We start from the raw sequence: 23,596 nt of genomic DNA, 5'->3' as shown, positions 1-23,596 counted from the left end.
GTTTGGGGTTTGGTGCAGGGTGTTGTCTCTTGACCCAGTTATTGCCTAGGGCTGAATGTGGCCCTGGCTGCCTCAAGCCTCAGGAACACAGGGAAGGACAGCTTGGAAGCATGAATCAGTTATGGTTGCCCCCACATTTGACTATAGCCTCTCTAGTCCTTTGGCTGGATGCTCCTGGGCAGATAATCAAGGGCACAGGCTCCCACAGAGCAGAAGTAGTATTAGTAATACCAGTAATAAACAGCTACATTTATTGAGCCCACACTATGTGCCAGGCACTGTGCTAAGTACTTTTATTTGTTAATTCATTTAATTGCCAATAGCAGAGGAGCCTTCTGGCTAATCAAGGAAAGCCAATGGAGGCGTTCCCTAAATGGCCCATCCTAGCATTAACGCCTGCGTCATTAGCTCGTTTGTAACCTTGGAGCATCACTTCACGTCTGTGAGACCCAGATTCCCTATCAAAACGTCAGAGCTATCAGTTCCGGATCTACCTACTGAACAGTCTATAGCAGAAACATCTGAATTTAACTCATATACAGGTGGATTTTTGAGAAACTGTGTTGTAAATTGATTACCTTAAATATTTTTAAGGGAATCTTATTGATTTATTTTTTAATTTATCCATATGAAAATATTAAATTATGAAAAAAGGGAAACAAGTTGCCTGTAATCACATAGTCATGACACACATTTTAGTTCTTTTTTGTCTTTTTCTAAGCATGTATTTTTCTTTGTTGTAAACAGTCAGAATATAATTGAACCTTCCTAATTTTTCATTTAACATGGTGTCACGCAATCTCCCTGTTCCCTAGTTGTTCATTTGGGTGGAGGAGCTATTTTAAGGAACTACATTACGATTCCTTTTGTCTAATTAGCCATTTTTTAAAATTTAAATCTAAATAGTCAAATTATCAACTTTGTTTCTGACTGTGTTGCTATAACATGTAGATCCCAATATGCTACAAAGGTGTTGTAAAGAGCTTGCCAGGAGAAATCTCCTGTTGGTACAACAGATTGTCCATGTCCTTGCACCTGTATTCTCACAACCAGAAAGCTAGACAGTGGGCATCTCTGTTAAAAAAGTAACTCTTGCCAGTCCCACTGAAGACTTCTTTGCTCTAGCCAGGGGTCAGCAGAGGACCAGATAGTAAATATTTTAGGCTCTGGGCCATACCGGTCTCCATTACAGCTACTTACTTCTGCAGTTATAGCTTAAAAGCCATGACAGGTAAGACTTAAACAAATGAGTGTGACTCTTTTTTTCCGGTAAAATCTTATGATTGCTCTCCACCTTCCCATCCATGCTCCAAACCGTAGCCAGAGTAATCTTTTAAAAGCTCACATCTAATCCTTACTTACTTGACCTTTCAATGGCTCATTATTTCAAAGCTCCTAATTCACTTCCCAATCTCTCCCAACTCCCCACCACTCTATCCTTCCTGTTCCAGCCATGCTGAATTATTTGTAATCTCATAGACTCTTACTTCTGGCCTCTTATTCAAACTGCTTCCAACTGGACATCCTTTAGGAAGTCTTCCTACACCCAGTGCTGGATTAGGTGTTCCCCTATGTATTTTGCCCAGTTTCCAGTTGTCTCATCACGATGGCAGTAAATGTTAATGAATTTTCCTTCCCCACAGACCCTGCCCAACATCTCTGACCTGTGTCTGAGGGATGTGCCCCCAGTTCCTACCCTGGCTGACATCGCCTGGATTGCTGCAGATGAAGAGGAGACTTATGCCCGGGTCAGGTAGCTGAGGCAGTAGCCTGCCAACTGGGGAATGAAAAGCTTCTTCACAGATGAGGTGGTAGGCAGAAGAAGAGTGAGATGGAGGGCAACAGGAGTGAGAGCTAGGAGTGGGAGTAGAACCTGGCTGTGTTACTTTTATTTTTTAAGAGCAAGGAAGTTAATCTCCTTTATTTGTTTAATTTTTGGCTGCACTTGGTCTTAGTTGCTATGCACAGGCTTCTCATTGCAGTGGCTTCTCTCATTGTGGAGCATTGGCTCTAGGGGCATGGACTTCAGTAGCTGTGGCACACAGTCCAGTTGTCCTGCAGCATGAGAAATCTTCCCAGATCGGGGTGAAACCCTGTTCCCTGCATTGGCAGGCAGATTCTTAATCCCTGGACCACCAGGGAAGTCTAGCTATGTAACTCTTGCAGGAGTGTATGAAGGAAGTTTGGAAGCAGTGCAGTGGCCCATGTCTCTGACACTTTTCTCTCCCTGGTCCAGGAGCGATACACGCCCCCTGAGGCACACCTGGAAGCCCAGCCCTCTGATTGTCATGCAGCGCAATGCCTCAGTGCCCAACCTGCGTGGGTCAGAGGAGAGGCTCCTGGCCCTGAAGAAGCCAGCCCTGCCAGCCCTCAGCCGTACCACCGAGTTGCAGGATGAGCTGAGCCACCTGCGCAGCCAGATTGCCAAAATAGTGGCAGCTGATGCAGGTAGGAGCCCCTGAGCCAGGACCAAATAGCAGGCTGTTTGTTTTTGTTTAGCTTTTGGACAGGATAAGGATAAGAATGGTCCTTGATTTGGGGGTACTGGAGTCTAGGGCTCTGGGACTGCCCTAAAGCCTGGCTAGCCTATATAATCTTTGGATGGTTTCTGTCAGCCATTTGGGGCAGACTGGTTGGGTTAGGAACAAAATCTTCACTTAATCTGGGGCCCCAGGCAGATTCCCTCCCTCAGCCACAAAAACCACCTCTCTTCCAAATGTCTTTTAAGATCATGTCTTCCATGAGTGCTCAGTGGCTTTCCTTTTCAATATGAGAAATAAGTTTTCCCCACCACTGAGAGATATCTCCCTTTATAAGCATATTTTCCTTTTCCTTGCACTCTGACTTTCTACCAGAGACCACCTCTCCATCCCTCAGCCTTTCTGTCTGCAGTTAAGGGAGAATCACTGGGAATGGATGGGCTGACCAGATGTAGGAAATACCAACGGGTGGATCTTTCCCAGGATGCTCAGTGTTTAACCCTCATATTCCTCCCATTCTCACTTTTTTGCTACTCATTGACTCAAAAGTTATAGCTCCCAAACCTTGTCAGTTGGTAGAACATGTGAAAATCATGGTTCTCTCTTTGAAAATTTTTATGTATTTAATTCTCTCATGTGGCAGTTTTATAGAGAAAATGGACTTGAATTTTCCATTTATATTTGTTCGCTACATTTTTTTTTAATCATCCAAGAGACATGCTGAAGTAGTTTAGGAAAAATCCAAAAATATTCCCTAGAAACTTAGAAATTGAGGAAATTCTCTCCATTAAAATTTGGGAACTGGGAGAACTATCACCATTCTGGTTTTTGTCTGTAGAACAGTTCTTCCAGTCACAGATAGCTGCATTTAAAGGAGCACAGTCAGAAGCACTGGCCTAGTTAGAGAAAAGGACAAAATCAGGCCATGGTTCTACACTATTGCTTCAGTCTAAAGAATGCTGTCATTCCATTGCCCGCTGCAAAATGGGAGCTTTTAGGAAGCAAGGCCTTTATGGGGTGGGTTTTTCTGCCCTTCTGAACACTGGAAAAGCATAATACTGCTACATCTTCTTGAGATCCTGAGAGGGGAAGGTAGTGGAGGAACCCAGAATGTCATGGTGTCAGCCCAGGAAATGAATATTTGGTAGGCAGTGCTTGTGGGGAGATGTAACTGCTGTATTTTAGCCCCAATGTCCATCCATGCCTATTGTTTTCTCTTTCAGCTTCGGCTTCATTAACGCCAGATTTCTTATCTCCAGGAAGTTCAAATGTCTCTTCTCCCTTACCTTGTTTTGGATCCTCATTCCACTCTACAACTTCCTTTGTCATTAGTGACATCACCGAGGAGACCGAGATAGAGGTCCCTGAGCTTCCATCAGTCCCCCTGCTTTGTTCTGCCAGCCCTGAATGTTGCAAACCAGAACACAAAGCTACCTGCAGCTCATCTGAAGAGGATGACTGCGTCTCTCTGTCCAAGGCCAGCAGCTTTGCAGATATGATGGGTATCCTAAAGGACTTCCACCGGATGAAGCAGAGCCAAGACCTGTAAGTATACCTTAAGGAGCTTATGATGATCATTTTGGGGGGCGGGAAAGGGGGCTGTGCTGGGTCTTCATTATGCCACTCGGGATATGGGATCTTCACTGTGGTATGTGGGATCTAGTTCCCTGACCAGGGATTGAACCCAGGCCCCCTGCATTGGGACCTCAGAGTCTTAGCCACTGAATCCCCTACTGTTTAAGTTGCCTGTGGCCAATTATCTAATAGAAAGTAAATACTTACATAGTAAATCCTCATTAGTAGCAATGTGTAATTTCATTCACAAAGCTTGCTGCCCGCTTGCTAGTGCCTGGGGACCCCAGTTTGAAAAAAGAGCAGCACTTTACATTTGGTTGGGATGATCTAACCCAACCAAATGTTACTAAACAGAGGTTTAATAAGAAGGCTCATCTAATCCAGCTTCTGTCCTCCAGCAAGGCTTCACCACTCCAGTTCTCATACTGCTAGTAATAACTGTCCCTGTGCCCCATCCTTTAAAGTACAGTTGCATAATAGTTATTTTAGTATCTCAAAAAGTAGACTTGGTGGAAGGAGAATTCCCTTTAAATAGTGGTCCATTATTCAAACCAACCCTGGAAACACAGATTTACGAACAAAGCTTTTGAGATGCCTATTGCCTAACTCTGGCTGCCGATCAGAATTGCTTGGGTTTGTTCAAAATACACCTTAAACTTACCAAAGCAGAACACCCAAGGAGTAGAACTCTAGGTGTTTCTGATGGGAGTGTGAGGGGATTTGGGAAATACCTACCATGAGAAACTCATCTAGCAGAGAAGCCCTGGAGCTCCAGCCTGAGAGTCATCTGCCTGCAGTGTTTCTCTACTGCATGGGACATACCAGAAGTGTTTATTTAAATGTAGATTCTGGGCATTGAAATATTTGACATCTTAACCTCAAAGTCCAGAGGCCAGGTGTGCAGCTGTATTTTTTAATGCAGTTAAAAAGCTGTTTTCAGCCTCTTCAATAAATGATGCTGGGAAAACTGGACAGCTACATGTAAAAGAATGAAATTAGAACACCTCCTAACACCACACACAAAGATAAACTCAAAATAGATTAAAGACCTAAATGTAAGACTAGAAACTATAAAACTCTTATTAGAGGAAAACAAGCAGAACACTCGATGACAGAAATCAAAGCAAGATTCTCTTAGGACCCACCTCCTAGAGTAATGGAAATAAAAGTAAACAAGTGGGACGTGATTAAAAGCTTTTGCACAGCAAAGGAGACTATAAGCAAGGTGAAAAGACAACCCTCAGAATGGGAGAAAATAATAGCAAATGAAACAACTGACAAAGGATCAATTTCCAAAATATACAAACAGCTCTTACAACTCAATGCCAGAAAAACAAACAACCCAATAAGAAAGTGGGGGGAAGCCCTAAACAGACATTTCTCCAAAGAAGACATACAGATGGCTAACAAACACATGAAAAGATGCTCAAAATTGCTCATTATGAGAGAAATGCAAATCAAAAATACAAGATATCACCTCACACCAGTCAGAATGGCCTTCATCAGAAAGTCTACAAACAAACAATGCTGGAGAGGGCGTGGGGAAAAGGGAACACTCTTGCACTGTTGGTGGGAATGTAAATTGATACAGCCACTATGGAAGACAGTATGGAGATTCCTTAAAAAACTAGGAATAAAACTACCATATGACCCAGCAATCCCACTCCTAGGCATGTACCCCGAGGAAACTAAAATTGAAAGAGACATGTATCATACACCATTGTTCAGTTCAGTTCAGTCACTCAGTCGTGTCCGACTCCTTGACCCCATGAATCACAGCACGCCAGGCCTCCCTGTCCATCAAAGACGCTTACTTCTTGGAAGGAAAGTTATAACCAACCTAGATAGCATATTCAAAAGCAGAGACATTACTTTGCCAACAAAGGTCCATCTAGTCAAAGGCTATGGTTTTTCCTGTGGTCATGTATGGATGTGAGAGTTGGACTGTGAAGAAAGCTGAGCGCCGAAGAATTGATGCTTTTGAATTGTGGTGTTGGAGAAGACTCTTGAGAGTCCCTTGGACTGCAAGGAGATCAGCCCTGGGATTTCTTTGGAGGGAATGATGCTAAAGCTGAAACTCCAGTACTTTGGCCACCTAATGCAAAGAGTTGACTCATTGGAAAAGAGTCTGATGCTGGGAGGGATTGGGGGCAGGAGGAGAAGGGGATGACAGAGGAGGAGATGGCTGGATGGCATCACTGACTCGATGGACATGAGTCTGAGTGAACTCCGGGAGTTAGTGATCACTGCAGCACTATTTACAATAGATAAAACATGGAAGCAACCTAGATGTCCATCGAAGATGAATGGATAAAGTAGTTGTGGTGCATATACACAAATGGAATATTAGCCATAAAAGAACACATTTGAGTCAGTTGTAATGAGGTGGATAAACCTAGAACCTATTATACAGAGTGAAGTGAGTCAGAAAGAGAAAGATAAATACCGTATTCTAACACATATATATGGAATCTAGAAAAATGGTTCTGAAGAATTATCTATAGGGCAGCAGTGGAGAAACAGAATAGACTTACAGACATGGGGAGAGGGTGAGATGTATGGAAAGAGTAACATGGAAACTTACATTGCCATATGTAAAATAGATAGCCAATGGGAATTTGCTGTATGGCTGTATGCTGTATGGCTCAGGAAACTCGACAGGGGCTGTATATCAACCTAGAGGGGTGGGGTGGGGAGATAGATGGGGGAGCTTCAGAAGAGAGGGGATATATGTATACCTATGGCTGATTCATGTTGAGGTTTGACAGAAAACAGCAAAATTGTGTAAAGCAATTATCCTTCAATAAAAAATAAAGAAAAATTGTTCGGTGGATGCAAATAAGCCAGTATCTGCTGCTGCTGCTAAGTCACTTCAGTCGTGTCCGACTCTGTGTGACCCCATAGATGGCAGCCACCAGGCTCCCCCGTCCCTGGGATTCTCCAGGCAAGAACAGTGGAGTGTGTTGCCATTTCCTTCTCCAATGCATGAAAGTGAAAAGTGAAAGTGAAGTCGCTCAGTCGTGTCCGACTCTTAGCGACCCCATGAACTGCAGCCTACCAGGCTCCTCCGTCCATGGGATTTTCCAAGCAAGAGTACTGGAGTGGGGTGCCATTGCCTTCTCCGAAGCCAGTATCTGCAGACGTGTAAATCTTACGTTTCAGAATTATCCTTTGTTAAGCGTCCTAGTTACAGAACCCATCTGTGAACCTACAAACAGATAAATCAATCTGTAGCTACACATGAGTTAACTAGGGCTCAGACGTTGTACATTGTTTGCTTATTCATTTATGCCATTAAAAATTATTTTGCCTTTAAAAAAAAAGCTGTTTTCAGGGCTGGGGAGGTGAGGGCTGCCTCCTGAAATGATAAAGTTACTTTTAAAGGGACAGTGACTCACCTCACACAAGATCCCTTTTTGTTTTCTGGTCCCATTTTCTTCTGAAAACTAGACAAGGGTGCTGGTAGTGGATCCTACTACCTGTCCCTAGTCAGGCTGGTCATACAGACCCCCCCAGTTCTTTGATCTCCAGCATTCCCAAATTCAGTTGCTGCTGCTTTCTTCTTCTGATCAGTATTTTATAGACTGACTCTCCAACTTGCTTACACTTGCCTCTTGTACCAGTTAGATCTATGATCCCCTACTGCTAAGCCTTTTCTCTCACTCATGCCCTGGGATCTTTTCTCCTTTGTTGATAGGAGGAGCTGGGTTGATGAGTAAGAATGGGAAAGTAGTCCTGTCCTCAAGGTTCAGAAATGTGACAGACTGAAGGCAGTTCCTCTTGGTTTGGTTTTCGAGGTTTAATAATAATCTTAGCCCTTATATCTAGCATAATGACCACTAAAATGCCTTCATGAGGATTATATGTAAGTTCACTAGGATTTCAAGCAACTACTTTCCGGGAAGATACCTGAGGTTATCAGGTAATTGAACCTACCCTAATCTGGAACTGGTTTTGCTCCCATGGGTCTTAAAATGTGAACATTTAACTGTAAATTCTGGATTGCTTATAAGATAGAGCTAGAAGGTGGGATCAGAAGCTTAGCCATGACAGGCCAATACCAACAGGTTAATGGTCCTTTGCCCACATTTTATAGCCATTGCAGGAAATAGTAAAACCATGTCTAATTAAAAGATGAGATCTGCAAGCTTGGTTTTAAACTCTGGACTCAATCGCTTACTGACTAATGACTTTGGGCGTAGTCATAACATTGCTGTGCTTCAATCTCCTCATTGGTAAAAAAGGATTGTAATAGCTTCTACCTCGTAAGAGTGTTGTGAGGATTAAATAAGATTGTATTCCAACACACAAAACACTGCTCAGGACAGAATAAGTACTAAATCAGTTCAGTCGCTCAGTCATGTCTGACTCTTTGCAACCGCGTGGACTGCAGCATGCCAGGCCTCCCTGTCCATCACCAACTCCCAGAGTTTACCCAAACTCATGTCCATTGAGTCGCTGATGCCATCCAACCATCTCATCCTCTGCCCTCAATCTTCTCCTCCTGCCCTCAGTCTTTCCCAGCATCAGGGTCTTTTCAAATGAGTCAGCTCTTCACATCAGGTGGCCAGAGTATTGGAGTTTCAGCTTCAGCATCAGTCCTTCCAGTGAACACTCAGGACTGATCTCCTTTAGGATGGACTGGTTGGATCTCCTTGCAGTCCAAGGGACTCTCAAGAGTCTTCTCCAACACCACAGTTCAAAAGCTTCAATTCAGCACTCAGATTTCTTTATAGTCCAACTCTCACATCCATACATGACTACTGGAAAAACCAAAGTACTCAATAAACATAAGCTATTATTCTATTTCTAGGAGCCGGAGTTCACTGAAGGAGGAAGATCCTGCTGTTCTTATCTCTGAGGTCCTAAGGAGGAAGTTTGCTCTGAAGGAAGAAGATATCAGTAGAAAAGGGAACTGATATCACTCAGCTCTACAACTCAGTCTCACGCTCCTGGAATTCCTTCAGTGCTGCCTCCCTCACCGCAGATGTTTCTGCCTATCAGTTAGAAATCTGCAACAGTCTTGCCGAAAGCTAGAGCTTGGACTAAGAAGAGCTGCATTATATGTTTTCCATACTCAAACCTTAGAAGCTAAAGGACTGCTTTGAGCTGAGACACAGGTAATTATATGCGTTGGAATCTCTCAATTTAAAGGGTGAGATAGAACTTTCTGGTTTTTCCTTTCTCCTGTGTGAAAGTAGGTCCTAAATGAAAGACTGACTTCACTGCACTAGACCCCATAACTGGTCTCACTGAACACTTTGTGCCCAGCTGTCAATCACTCTCAGCCGCTTCCTTGCAGCAGAGCAGGGCTGAGGGGAGGGGGCTATAAATGTATGTGCACATTCACAGGGCAGGGAAAATCTTATGCTGCTCCATCATGAACTGACACCAATGCCCAGCAATCATTCTCTCCCCCTTCCCTGTCTTAACACTTACATGTAGAGGTTGGGCCACTGGACCAGCTGAGGCTTGGGATACTGCTGGGAGGCCTGGGCTGTTTTTTTTCTTAAATATATTTTGTAATACTGTACAACCAAATCTACCCTCCAAGGCCCTGATGCCTCATTGGTTCCACTGATTGAAAGCTCTTTCTCTTCCATGGACTTTAAGCCGAGCAGGAAAGAGAAATGAAGAGTGAATCTTCCAGGCCCTTGACAGCTCCTTTGCTTGGTGCCGAGGTTTGTACTTACTATACCATGCATGACTCAGATGCCCTCAGGTCCTTTTCACTACAGTATGTATGCTGTGTGTTTGGGTTGAAGTATTACCTGACATTAAAGGAAGGATGTGGAGAGATACTGCATTGGTTGTGTCCATCTCTTGAGTTGTGACCACCCAGTATCCCCTACAGGTATAGAATTCCTATTAATTTCAAGGTATATGAGCTTTTGTAAACAGGTTCCTGCCTTTATAGGAGGAAGCTTCTTACCTAGGGAGCTTCTTGTTCCCTTTAGAAACACTTAACTTCTTAAAGCCAGTCCATCCTATAACTTGCACGCTTGCCCCCTAGAGGCTTATTTTTAAGCCTCCTACGTACCATACCTGCAACATGGGAAACTGCTGCCCGGTGGATGATGTCTTGAATAGAACACAAATCAGATTGGATTTGTGTTCAGATCAGACCCATGGCAGTGACGGAACATTGCTTTTTCAAAAAAACGAAATTGGTAATGTTTTAGTTACCATCAGAGCCAGCTTTGTAAACAGTCATTTATTTGGATTCATAGTTTTCAAAGGGGGTTCTCTCCCGTTTAGATCATTATAAGTCAGCCCTTTTCAGGGAGATGTTTAAACATATATAATCCTAAAGTACTGTAAAGTTACCACAAAAATAAAATAACAAAACTACCTAATCATTCTACTTCTCTGTCTATCCTCCCTGTCCTTGTATGCCTGGTCTGGGAGAATTGCCTCATCACTCAAAAAAGTCAAGAATAATGGTGACAAGCTTAGGTTGAATGGGTAAAATTACAGCCAAAGATTAGAAAAACACATATCCATAAGAAGCAGCTTCCAAGTCAGAAGCATCTAAAAGGGCAAAGAGGTCCCTCTGTGCAGGCTGCGTAGTGGGCTCTAGTGGAGGGATGAGTACCTGCCCTGCCCCTTCCGTGCTCACCTTCCGTGCTTCCGAACTCACGCAGGGAATTCACCAGCCACCTCATCCTCAGAGCAAGACATGAAGCCAGTCACACTGTCTCAACAAGTGGTACCACCTGCTTTATTGACACAAAATGCTCAATAACGACAGCCTCATCCCATGCTTCCCTCCCACCAAAGATCATTCTCCTGAAAGACCTTTCTAAAACGAAAATCTTACATTCCCCTCCTCAAACATACTCACCCCCTGAAGATGTTTTCTTATATGTCATTTCTAGGTACTTTTAGAACCAAACACCCAAACCCTCACAAAGACATTTAGGCTTGGTGCCTGATAACTTGATTACCTTCAGAGTCCTGGGTAAAGAGCGAATCAGGCTGCAGATTGAACTGGGTGGTCCTGTCCTGGCACTGAGCCCAAAGGCTATTAGGGACCCGCCCATAGCCCTGATTTTGGTCGTTGGTTACATCTCGGAAAGGAGCTCTAGAGTTGTGGGCAATGACCCGCTGGCCCTGAGAATCCTCAGTGAAAAGCTGACTCCAGGAGTCCTTGTCATTCCTTTCACTGTCCCAGGAAAACCCAGGAATAGGGCAAGAGCTTTGTTTTACTGCTTTCATGTTTGCTCCGCGCCGGGAATCCTTGTATGTTTGAAGGACAGGGGCCTGCCTGCTTCTTTTGGCAGACACATTTTCCAAGTTAGTCTTATCCAAGAGCTGATGGCCCTTGTGCCCAGTTGTTTTACTGTGTCTCTCCACACTCTGATAATTATTTTTCTTAGATCCTTGAAGCCATTCCCTTTCACAGGAAGAATCCTCTCCCTCTTTTTGGTCCAGCAAGCAAGAACTCTCCAGGTCGTGGGCGAAGGAGCAGGCCAGTGAGGCCTTACTCGCTCCAGCACAGACTGAGGTATCAGGCCGGAACAAACATGGCACAGTCAAGTATGGGGTTCCTATTCCATGCTGGCAAGAAGCCTTGAGAGACTGAGGAGAAAGTCTAGCTTCCTGGATGTCTGCAGGGGTTGAAGTGGCTAAAGGGGGTGCCATGAAGTCAGCCCGCAAGCCCTGGGTCAGATGTTCCAACTGGGTTGCGTCTTCCTTAGACTCTTTGTTGGTCTGACTTTCTGTATGAGATGAAACACTCCTCTGGTCAGCACCATTTGTCTTTCCTAGTAAAACAGATGAACAAATATTATTCTGCAGGAAAACTCCACCTGAGTAGGATTCAGGTGGCTTTTTCTGTAATCAGTATCAGCTACCATACTACCTTTGACCTTCCTGCTTTCAATCTCTAGTCTAAAACACAGCTCTTATATTCCCCTTCTCAAAATATATGGGTGCTTGCTTTGACCTACCTAATAAACATGGCATATAATCAGACCACAACCTACTCTTCACATTTTCGTGTTATGGGTTGGTTTAACACAATAGGGAAGATCAGTTTTGCTTTTGTTTTTTATTTAACATGTAGTTTCTTCTGAATAGTGATGCTGGCCAAATATTACTCCTGGATATTATCCTTTGAGAAACATGTTCAGTATATACCATTTTTGTAAAGTCTCAGAGATCACATTAACCAGCCAACTCAGAAATCTTCTGACAGAATGTAAGTCTCCCGCTCCCCAAATATTCATGGAAAATGGAATAAAGATACAATTATTTGCTAAGTCAATCAGTAGAAAGGACAATTAAAAAAACTATTAGTGTCCAGCCTGTATGTTTTATCAGGTGTGGAATGGATCCTGTCTGCCTTAAGGATAAATGTAACATGAAATTCCTACTCCCCCACAAATGAGGCCAAGATCTAATTATAAACAAAGCTGATAACTCTTCTTTCTCCAAGAAATATACTACAGAAATTATTTTTTAAAAGCGTTCTCAACTTTTTCTAAGATTTCAATACAGACTATATAGAATATACAAGAATTTCGAATTGGAAAGTGGTTTTGAAAAAATCTGCACTCGTTGCTTAAAGCAAAAGATCGTTTTAAGTTTTTGTTTCTGGTAGGGAGAAAGCATTTTGAAGGCTTAGGCAAAGCAGTCCTGGGAATGGCACCAAGAATTAGAACTCTTCCCAGCACCCTTCAACTGACAAGAATCCTGCTCTGTAAGCCCCAGCCTGCTCTGAGGCAGCTGGTCCCCAAAGAGGAACATGTGAACAAAGAATTGCCAAGGAATGATGAGACACAAGCCAACTTTATGCCAAGCTAAGAAAAAAACACCTTTGAACTTTGATTAATTTGAGAAGCTTCATATAGACATATAAATTATCAATTAATCTTATACAGACTATTAACTGTGGCCAATCCAAGACATATACCTTACTAATACATATACCTTACTAATGGCTCCCCACCCCCAACCCTCAAGTATACCTTTCCTCACTGCTCTGTCAAAGAATACCAATATTTTAATTTTAGACTGTGATAAACAGAACCAGAAAAGCATGTTTGTAAAAGCACGTATATATTGCTTTCCAAAAGACGATGTTTTCTTGTGCTTTATAACTTGTCTAATAAGTCAGCTAAGTTTAACACAAAGCACTGGTGACACCACTTCTCGTAAATGTTCCAGCTTGGAAGAATGCGTGCACTCCCTTTCGCACCCTGATTGCTTTCAGTGTGCTCACCATACCTTGCTGCGAGGTGAGGAAGGAAGCAATGCTGGTCTGCCGAGTGCCTGCAGATGGACAGCTTCTTTGAGTAAAAGAAATTTTAGCCTTTCTCTCTCCAGGAAGGAGTGTTAACATTTTGGTGCTTGACTTGATTAACTGTGTCTTAAGGAAGGGGAGAAAAAGAATAATAGAAACGATTAATATCAAGACAGCTCAGACAGGAAAGACTCAATAAACAGCAGTTGCCCTCTTGGAACCACACTAGATCTTTTGGACTCCACATATACGCTTCTCTAGTTTTGGCTGTACCTCTCCTTCCACCGTCTTCTGCCATACTGATGGTATCTGTTTTTCCTCAAGAATCATATATTCCAATTCTAGCCCATTCTTTGTGCTTCCCCGTGGAAATCAGCAGGCTGACTAAACAAACAGGATCTGTTGAAGGGATTCCACAGAAGATATTCTCTCCTTTATACTTAAAGATAATTTATGATTCTACAGCAGCAGCAATTGATTCATTTTCAATAGTTTTCAAATAGTCACATAGTGGTTTAACAGCATGGCTCCCAAGTCACACAGCTTCTGCTCAAATCAACACCAGTTTTGCCACAGCCTATTAACTGCATGACCCTCTAGAAGTTGTTCGATCTCTGTATCATTCTCATCTGTGAAATGGAGACAAGAACAGTACCAAGCCCACAGGGCAGTTAGGAGGATTTGGTGAGTTGATTGATATAAAAAAGGCTTACACAATTCTCAGACAACAATAATAGTTGGCTGTTAATAAGAGGAGGAGCAAAGCAGCAGCACAAATCTCACTACACTTACACTCATCCCATGCTCCTTTATTTGTGACTTGGTTTTGTTTCCATTTGCTTGTTGTGGAATGCCCAAACAGTAGGGAAAGTAGGATTATATTCAATTTGGCTGTGAAAGTCAAAGAATGAGATTTGCCAATATCCATGTACCAGTTTCATGTACTTTTGAAGTGTAGCTTGAAGGATTTTGAGCATTATCTTGCTAGCATGCAAAACAAGCACATTTGAACAGTAGTTTGAACATTCTTTGTCATTGCCTTTGGGACTGGAATGAAAACTAACCTTTTCCAGTCCTGTGGCCACTGCTGAGTTTTCCAAGTTTGCTGGCATAATTGAGTGCAGCAGCTTAACAGCATCATCTTTTAGGATTTGAAATAGTTCAGCTGGAATTTCATCACCTCCACTAGTTTTGTTTGTAGTAATTCTTCCTAAGGCCCACTTGACAAGGAGACACTTGTTCCTTGGATGAAAAGCTATGACTAACCTAGACAGCATATTAAAAAGCAGAGACACCACTTTGCCAACAAAGGTCCATATAGTCAAAGCTATGGTTTTTCCAGTAGTCATGTATGGATGTAAGAGTTGGACCACAAAGAAGGCTGAGTGCCAAAGAAATGATGCTTTCAAACTGTGGTGCTGGAGAATACTCTTGAGAGTCCCTTGGACTGCAAGGAGATCAAACCAGTCAATCCTAAAGGAAATCAACCCTGAATATTCATTGGAAGGATAGATGCTGAAGCTCCAATACTTTGGCCACCTGATGCAAAGAGCCGACTCATTGGAAAAGACCCTGGCTGGGAAAGATTAAGGCAGGAGGAGAAGGGGATGGCAGAGGATGAGATGGTTGGACATAAGTTGGATGGCAACACCAACTCAATAGACATGAGTTTCAGCAAACTCCAGGAGACAGTGAAGGACAGGAAAGCCTGGCCTGCTGCAGTCCATGGGGTCGCAAAGCCAGACACAACTTAGCAAATGAACAACAACAATGTACCAATTTGGAAGTAGGCCTGAAATTTGAACCAAATTATTAATTCTAGCCCAAAGTTGACTTCATTTTAACATTTGGAAAATCCTGGGCATAAAATTCATAGACTTGTAGTATTAGTATGGAGTATTTCCTTCCACCATACAAAACTAGAAAACTGAATCAGATATAGAAACAACTGATTTTGGATGATGGATAACAGGCAGTGCAGGACTGATCCCCGAAAGCAGGAAAAATAAGGTGAACCCTGGGTCGCCCTAGGTAGCACTTGTCAGACTGCATTGTATGTAGAGAGATACCCAGGCAGAGCACTGCCATCTTGATGAATTGAGCAGGCTGAGACTGGAATTTGGGGAAAGATGAGGTGGCTGGGATTTGCAGCACAGAGAAGCACATCCAGAAATCTACATAGAGAGCCCTTCAGTTCATTACTGAAAACAAACCCACCTGTGTGGTAGGCAAAACCCCATGAGGTCAGACAAAAAATGCCAGGAAGCACAAGATGAACAATTCTAGAGCTCACACAGAGCTGGGAGGGTTCTCACTAGCCAACGTAGAAACACTTTTTTTAAATTGGAGTATAACTGCTTTCCAGTGTTGTTAGTTTCTGCCGCACAACTAAGTGAGAAGTGAAGGTGGTAGTTGCTCAGTTGGGTCTGACTCTTCGTGACCCCATTTACCGTAGCCCACCAGGCTCCTTTGTCCATGGAATTCTCCAGACAAGAATACTGGAGTGGGTGGCCATTTCCTTCTCCAGGGAATCTGCCTAACCCAGGAACCAAACCCAGGTCTCCTGCACTGCAGGCAGATTCTTTACTGTTTGAGCCATAGAACTCCTCCCTCTTGGACCTCCTTCCCACCCACACCCCTATGCCCCCATCTAGGTCATCACAGCACCACGCTGATTTCCCTGTAGTATACAGAAGGTTCCCATCAGCTACCTGGTTTACACATGGTAGTGTATGTATGTCAATCCTAATCTCCCAGTTCATCCCACCTCACCTTATCCCTGTGTCCACACATCCATTCTGTACATCTGCATCACTATTCCTGCCCTGGAAATAAGTTCATCTGTACCATTTTTCTAGATTCTACATATATGTGTTAATATATGATACTTGGATTAAAGACCTAAATGTAAGACCGGACACTATAAAACTCTTAGAGGAAAACATAGGAAATATACTCTGACATAAACCACAGCAAGATCTTTTTCAACCCATCTCCTAGAGTAATGAAAACAAAAATAAACAAATGGAACCTAATTAAATTTAAAAGCTTTTGCACAGCAAAGGAAACCATAAATAAGATGAAAAGACAATTCTCAGAATGGGAGAAAACATTTGCAAACAAAGCAACAGACAAAAGACCAATCTCCAAAATACACAAACAGCTTATGGAGCTCAATATAAAAAAAAAAAACCCCAATCAAAAAATGGATGGAAGACCTAAAGACACATTTCTTCCTAGAAAGACCTTTTTAACATCAGGGACATTTAGCAGAATTAGAAGGATCACCCCTTAGCAATTCTAAACTGGCCCCAGAACAAAAACTATTCCAAACCTGTCCTGCTATTTTTTCAGTCACCAAGTCATGTCTGACTCTTAGCAACCCCATGGACTGCAGCACAGCAGGTTGCCTTGTCCCTCACCATCACCCAGAGTCTCCCCAAGTTCATGTTTGTTGAATCAACCAGTCCTAACAAAGCTTAAAAACAAGCTGACTGGGATTTCCCTGGTGGCTCAGTGGTAAAGAATCCACCTGCCAATGCAGGAGACATGGATTCGATTCCTGATTCAGGAAGATACCACATGCCAAGGAACTAAGCCCATGCGCCACAAGTACTGATTGAGCCTGTGCTCTAGAGCCCAGGAGCCGCAACTACTGTAGCCTGTGCACCCCAGAACCCTTGCTCCACAAGAGAAACCACAGCAAGGAGAAGCCCTCACACCGCAACTAGAGTAGCCTCCACTCTGCAACTAGAGGAAAAGTCAATGCATCAATGAAGACTCGCATAGCCAAAAATAAATATAAATGAATACTTTTTAGAAAAAAAAAAGAGCAGTGTGATTAGCAAGTAACTACCTGCCAAAACAAATTTCAATATTCTTTAAAGACAACAAAATCCAGACCCCCAGCAATGTAGAACCATGGTCAAGTCCCAACAAAACATTGCTAGATATGTGAAATGCAGGAAAATAACCCATAATGGGGAGGTGGGGGTGGAGTGGGGGATCAGTTAATGGAAACAGACTCAGAAAAACCAGGGATGACTGGGAACTCCCTGGCAATTTAGTGGTTAGGACTTCACCCTTTCACTGCTGAGGACCTGGGTTCACTCCCTGGTCAGGGAACTAAGATCCAGGGAACTGCAAGCTGACCTGTTAGGCCCGTATGTATGTATGTGTGTGTGTGTGTGTGTGTGTGTGTACATATAAAGGATGACAGAATTAGCAAACTTTAAATATGCTCAAGCATTTACAGGAAAATGTGAAAATAATGAAAGAAATAGAAGTTATGAAACATTCAGTAGATGGGCTTAATAGATTATAGAGACTACAGGAAAAAAAAACAGTGGGACCTGAAGTTATAACAATATAAACAATCCAAAATGAAGCAGAGTGAGAAACTGAAAAGAATAAATTCTTAATGGTCTGTGGAATATGGAGCACACATATAACAAGAATTCCAAAAAACAAGGTGAAAGACAGCAGAAAATATACTTAGAAATAATAGCCCCAATTTTTTCGAATTTGCTGAAAACTACAAAAAACTGTAATTGTCTTTTTTCAAAGATGGCCAATAAAAAGTACCCAAGTACTGCATTTTGGACCCAGATAACCACGATGGTGTGATCACTCACCTAGAGCCAGACATCCTGGAATGTGAAGTCAAGCGGGCCTTAGGAAGCCTCACTATGAACAAAGCTGTGGAGGTGAAGGAATTCCAGCTGAGCTATTTCAAATCCTAAAAGATGATGCTGTGAAAGTGCTGCACTCAATATGTCAGCAAATTTGGAAAACTCAGCAGTGGCCACAGGACTGGAAAAGGTCAGTTTTCATTCCAATCCCTAAGAAAGGCAATGCCAAAGATTGTTCAAACTACCACACACTTGTATTCATTTCACATGCTAGTAAAGTAATGCTCAAAATTCTCCAAGCTAGGCTTCAAGAGTAAGTGAATTGTTAACTTCCAGATGTTCAAGCTGGATTTAGAAAAGGGAGAGGAATCAAAGACCAAATTGCCAACAACTGTTGGATTATCGAAAAAGCAAGAGAGTTCCAGAAAAACATCTGCTTCATTGACTACGCTAAAGCCTTTTACTGTGCGGATCACAACAAACTGTGGACAATTCTTCAAGAGATGGAAGTACCAGACTACCTTTCCTCCGTCCTGAGAAACCCGTATGCTGGTCAGGAAGCAACAGTTAGAACCAGACATGGAACAACGGACTTGTTCCAAATTGGGAAAGGAGTACGTCAAGGCTGTATACTGTCCCCCTGCTTATTTAACTTCTATGCAGAGTACATCATGCGAAATGCCAGGCTGGATGAAGCACAAGCTGGAATCAAGATTGCAGGGAGAAATATCCATAACCTCAGATATTCAGATGACACCATCCTTATGGCAGAAAGTGAAGAACTAAAGAGCCTCTTGATGAAGGTGAAAGAGAAAAGTGAAAAAGTTGGCATAAAACTCAACATTAAAAAAATGAAGATCAAGGCATCCGGTCCCATCACTTTATGGCAAATAGATAGGGAAACAACAGAAACAGTGACAGATTTTATTTCCTTGGACTCCAAAATCACTGCAGATGGTGGCTGCAGCCATGAAATTAAAAGACACTTGCTCCTTGGAAGAAAAGCTATGACAGGAATGGGCAAATTCAGTTCAGATGACCATTATATCTACTACTGTGGAAAAGAATCCCTTAGAAGAAATGGAGTAGCCCCCATAGTCAACGAAAGAGTCCGATATGCAGTACTTGGGTACAATCTCAAAAACGACAGTGTGATCTCTGTTCATTTCCAAGGCAAACCATTCAATATCACAGTAATCCAAGTCTATGGCCCAACCACTAATGCCGAAGAAGCTGAACGGTTCTATGAAGATCTACAAGACCTTCTAGAACTAACACCAAAAAAAGATGTTCTTTTCATAATCAGTTCAGTTGCTCAGTCGTATCCGACTCTACAACCCCATGAGGTGCAGCACACTAGGCTTCCCTGTCCATCACCAACTCCTGGAGCTTGCTCAAACTCATGTCCATTGAGTCAGTGATGCTATCCAACCATCTCATCCTCTGTCGTCCCCTTCTCCTCCTGCCTATGTAAATTCAATTTATTACTTTGCATATATAATCATTTATCTCAAAAACTAATATAACCTTGCCTTGACCTCTATAGGAGGAATAGTCCTCAGAGCTTTCTGAAAAACTGTCTCCCAGATTATAATCCTCAAGCTGGCCCAAATAAAATTTTCCCTTTCTTTCTTAAATTGACTATTAATTTTTCATTGACACTTGACATTAAAACTCATTCAGGCCTATTGTATAGCTAATCTAGGAAGAAGCAGGATTCTACATCCTGTAAAAGGGAATCTTTAGGACTTTGCTTTGGGCTGGAAATCTTAACATCAGAGGAACAGGAACTAGTGGAAGAACAAATGTTTATAAAAGTATCTTTAGGAATAATGGCGTCAGTGACTACAGTCATAAGGTCCAGGCCTCCAGAAATCAGAGGAAAGGGCCTAGAGATCCTGGAGAGAGGACTCCTGCCATGCACCAGATCAACAGACAAATGTTTTCATCATAACATCATCAAAGGAAAAGGTGTGACTTGGAGTGTCAGAGTTACAGACATAGAAATAAATATTGATTCTCCTCTTCCCTGAGGGGTAATCCCTTTTTCTCTCTTAGCTCTCTTCTGCTTCTCTTTCTAAATTAAACTGGTACACAGATTTCCCATCCATCTCACATCAATCAAGAATGTATTTATTCTAAAAGTATAAGAGGCTCATTCCTAACTCCAGAAGTAAAAAACACCCATTGCATATTTTGGTCATTTTTGATAAATACGTTTATTTCCCTACCACCCATTAATTAGCCGTTTCCCCTATATGTGGGGGAAAAGGTCACCATTCTATCTATATAATATGATAAAACTCCTATTTTTGGAGCATACTCATTCACATACTAGAGAAGAACAAAAAAGTTGACAAGGAAGCAAGATGACTTTACTAATTCAACAAAAATGTTGCTGCTGCTGCTGCTGCTAAGTCGCTTCAGTTGTGTCCGACTCTGTGCGACCCCGGAGACGGCAGCCCACCAGGCTCCCATGTCCCTGGGATTCTCCAAGCAAGAACACTGGAGTGGGTTGCCATTGCCTTCTCCAATGCATGAAAGTGAAAAGTCAAAGTGAAGTCTCTCAGTCGTGTCCGACTCTTAGCGACCCCATGGACTGCAGCCTACCAGGCTCAACAAACATAGTCAACAAAAAATATAAGGCTGACACAGACTCTCTCTGGAGAACTCCTGTGCTACAGGAAATACGTTTCAGATTTCTGAAGTGATATATATTTTAACCACTGGATAGAAGAAAGAGACTTTTGTATTTACTAAACAAGGTTACATGTTTCATGTTCTTAATTTTAAAAATATACATTCTTTAACGAGTTATCTCATTTCTAGAAATTGATCCTGCAGATGATTTATTTGCATATGTACAAAAGGATGTGTGTATAAAACTCTTCATTTCATAAGTGTTTTTAATAGCAAAAGATTAGAGACAGCTTCTGGAGAAGGCAATGGCACCCCACTCCAGTACTCTTGCCTGGAAAATCCCATGGACGAAGGAGCCTGGTGGGCTGCAGTCCATGGGGTCGCTAAGAGTCGGACACGACTGAGCGACTTCACTCTCACTTTTCACTTTCCTGCATTGGAGAAGGAAATGGCAACCCACCCCAGTGTTCTTGCCTGGAGAATCCCAGGGACGGGGGAGCCTTGTGGGCTGATGTCTCTGGGGTCACAGAGTCGGACATGACTGAAGTGACTTAGCAGCAGTAGCAGAGACAGCTTCTTATCGAGAAAAGACTGGTAAACATAAATACTATATATACTTGCGGGCTTCCCTATGACCCAGAGGGTAAAGAATCTGCCTGCAAGCGGGAGACCTGGGTTTGATCCCTGGGTTGGGAAGATTCCCTGAAGGAGAGCATGGCAATCCACTCCAGTATTCTTGCCTGGAGAATCCTTATGGACAGAGAAGCCTGGCGGGCTACATTCCATGGGGTCACAAAGAGTCGGACGTGACTGACCAACTAAACACAGCACATATATACTTGCAATGGCTGAATCGTGTACTCCAAAATTCGTATGTTGAGGCTCTAATACCGACATGACATTATTTGGCCACCTATGCTCTCCACACTCTTTAGATCTCATCTACTCCTGTTTGCCTCACTCTGCTTCAGCAACACTAGCCTTCTTGTGGCCTCAGGTCAAGTACACACATATATCTCTGTCTCTCTCTACACACACACATACACACCAAGAAAAGACCACTTGAGGATACAAGAATAAGGCAACTGTTTTCAAGCCAGGAAGTCCTCACCAGAATCCAACCATACTGGCACCCTGATCTCAGACTTCCAGCCTCCAGAACAATGAAAAAATTAATTCTGTTGGTTTAAGCCACCCAGTCTATGGTATTCTGTTATGGTAGCCCAGCTGACTAAGACATTATTATTGCTTATAATGGATACTATTTCATAACAGAATGCTATGTAGTCCTTAAAATGAATGAAGCAGCTTTCTGTGAGCCATATGAAATAATCCTTAAGATACAGTGAGTGAAATAAGCAAGCTGCAGAACAACATATATGATGCTACTATTTAAAAGAATAGTTATGCATTTGCTTGTAGATGCACAGACTATCTCTGGAAGGATACCCAAGAAAGCTGTGGCCTCTGAGACAGGGAAAGGTTATAAATGTTAGATATTTCACTGCATACGTTAAACATATTACTACATACATTACATATATTACTACTACATAGAACTGTACCAAACAAAATAACTCGTTGGAAATATTCAGCACAATGTCCGGCTTCAAATGCTCAATAAACAGTAAATATTATTCTCTCATACTTTTGTTTCTTTGTAATGACTAACAGAATCTTGCATATGTGCCAAACCTGTGTTTGATTTCCAATTCTCCTAGTTGGTTGAACCTGGCTTAATTAACCTCCCCTCCCCTCCAGTGTTCTTGCCTGGAGAATCCCAGGGACGGGGGAGCCTGGTGGGCTGCCGTCTCCGGGGTCGCACAGAGTCGGACACGACTGAAGCGACTTAGCGGCGGCGGCAGTCTCCTTACTCTCATAAAGATGATGATACAAATAATACATATTAAATACTTAATACAGTATGTGACATCAGTGGATGCTCACTATTTTTCTGTTTTTCCTTTCTTCTATTTTTTTTCCCCCCTGAAGTTACCAGTTCTGGGCAGCGGACCCTCCCGGCGAGAACTTCCCTTTGCATACGCACCCACCCCTCCGCGTACTTGAGCCTCTGCTACCTTCTCGCAGGGATTCTACATTAAGGAGTCTGTCTGCTCCATTTCGCTCCTCAAGCAGATTTTCTCTCCAAACTCTCTCTCACCTCGAAACCTCGCTGTCCCAGCCTCTTCACATGCCGCCCCACACAGCCTGCCTGTCAGCCTTCCTACCCCATTTTCTTCTCTCCACCCTTCCCAAATCCCATTCTTCAGCCTTTTTCAGACTCCGGCCCCTCTCTCCCCTCAACTGCTAAATATGTTCGTTCTCGCCCCCCGACTCTATCTCCACCATCTCCAGGTTCACCCAAACGCTTCTCTTCACACGCCTTTGGGCCCCTAGGCCCTCCTGAACCACCCTCTCTCCCCTGCAACGACCCACCTGCGTTTTCCGCCTCTTCAGCGCCGCAGCGTCCAGCCACACGCCGCAGGCCTCCTCCTCCTTCTCCGGGCCTCTGCGCCTCATAGCCGCTGAGAAGACCAAGCCAACGGGACACCCGCTGGAAGCTCGAGCTACCTCACGCAACCGCCATCAGAGACTCTGCAGACGTTCGGATCTCCCGCCAACGATGGGGGCGGAGCTACGCCGCGACCTCCCCGGCGCAGGCACCGCCCTCAGCGTCAGCTCCGCCCCGGACCAAGCCCCGCCCCCTTTCCCCAGCTCTGCAGTCTTACGCCTTAACCAGGACAATTGTGAGGCGAGGAGCGGATTACCAAGGCCAAGTTCATTCTGGCTTTCTGATCCAAAAGTTGTATTCCGGAACTGTGTTGTGTGAACGCGTTCGCGACGCTGCACAAGGAATATGCATTTTCTTTTTCTTGAGTTAGTTGCACTCTCTTACTCATAACCATCAGAGCTTTTCCTTGTCTTATCGCTGAGTTCTTATGCATACTTAGTCACTTCAGTCGTATCTGACTCTTTGCGACCCTATGGACCGTACCCAACCAGGCTCCTCTGTCCATGGAATT

The 23,596-nt window shown here is 43.2% G+C and overlaps 2 protein-coding genes across 6 annotated transcripts in view; one reads left to right on the top strand and one right to left on the bottom strand.

Annotated features, from left to right (window-relative positions):
• MTFR1L (mitochondrial fission regulator 1 like) overlaps nucleotides 1–10,411 on the top strand; it is a 15,592-nt gene extending 5,181 nt beyond the window's left edge. For all 5 annotated transcript variants that reach the window (XM_027519942.1, XM_027519938.1, XM_027519947.1 and 2 more), the window contains 4 exons: nucleotides 1,644–1,753; nucleotides 2,237–2,448; nucleotides 3,704–4,025; nucleotides 8,869–10,411. In XM_027519942.1, coding sequence (XP_027375743.1) covers nucleotides 1,644–1,753; nucleotides 2,237–2,448; nucleotides 3,704–4,025; nucleotides 8,869–8,974 — 750 coding nt within the window. In that variant the 3' untranslated portion in view covers nucleotides 8,975–10,411. The remainder of the gene's footprint in view (nucleotides 1–1,643; nucleotides 1,754–2,236; nucleotides 2,449–3,703; nucleotides 4,026–8,868) is intronic.
• On the bottom strand, nucleotides 9,034–23,596 carry AUNIP (aurora kinase A and ninein interacting protein). Its single transcript, XM_027519968.1, is given in 5 exon segments — nucleotides 9,034–9,086; nucleotides 9,089–9,100; nucleotides 11,003–11,821; nucleotides 13,287–13,428; nucleotides 23,010–23,596. Coding segments are annotated over 5 exon segments (1,110 nt in total). The 5' UTR covers nucleotides 23,094–23,596.

The sequence above is a fragment of the Bos indicus x Bos taurus genome, chromosome 2 (assembly GCF_003369695.1).
Source record: "Bos indicus x Bos taurus breed Angus x Brahman F1 hybrid chromosome 2, Bos_hybrid_MaternalHap_v2.0, whole genome shotgun sequence".
Taxonomy (NCBI): Eukaryota; Metazoa; Chordata; class Mammalia; order Artiodactyla; family Bovidae; genus Bos; species Bos indicus x Bos taurus.
Note: the sequence above shows the minus strand (reverse complement) of the source record. Positions and strands in the feature narration are given on the sequence as shown.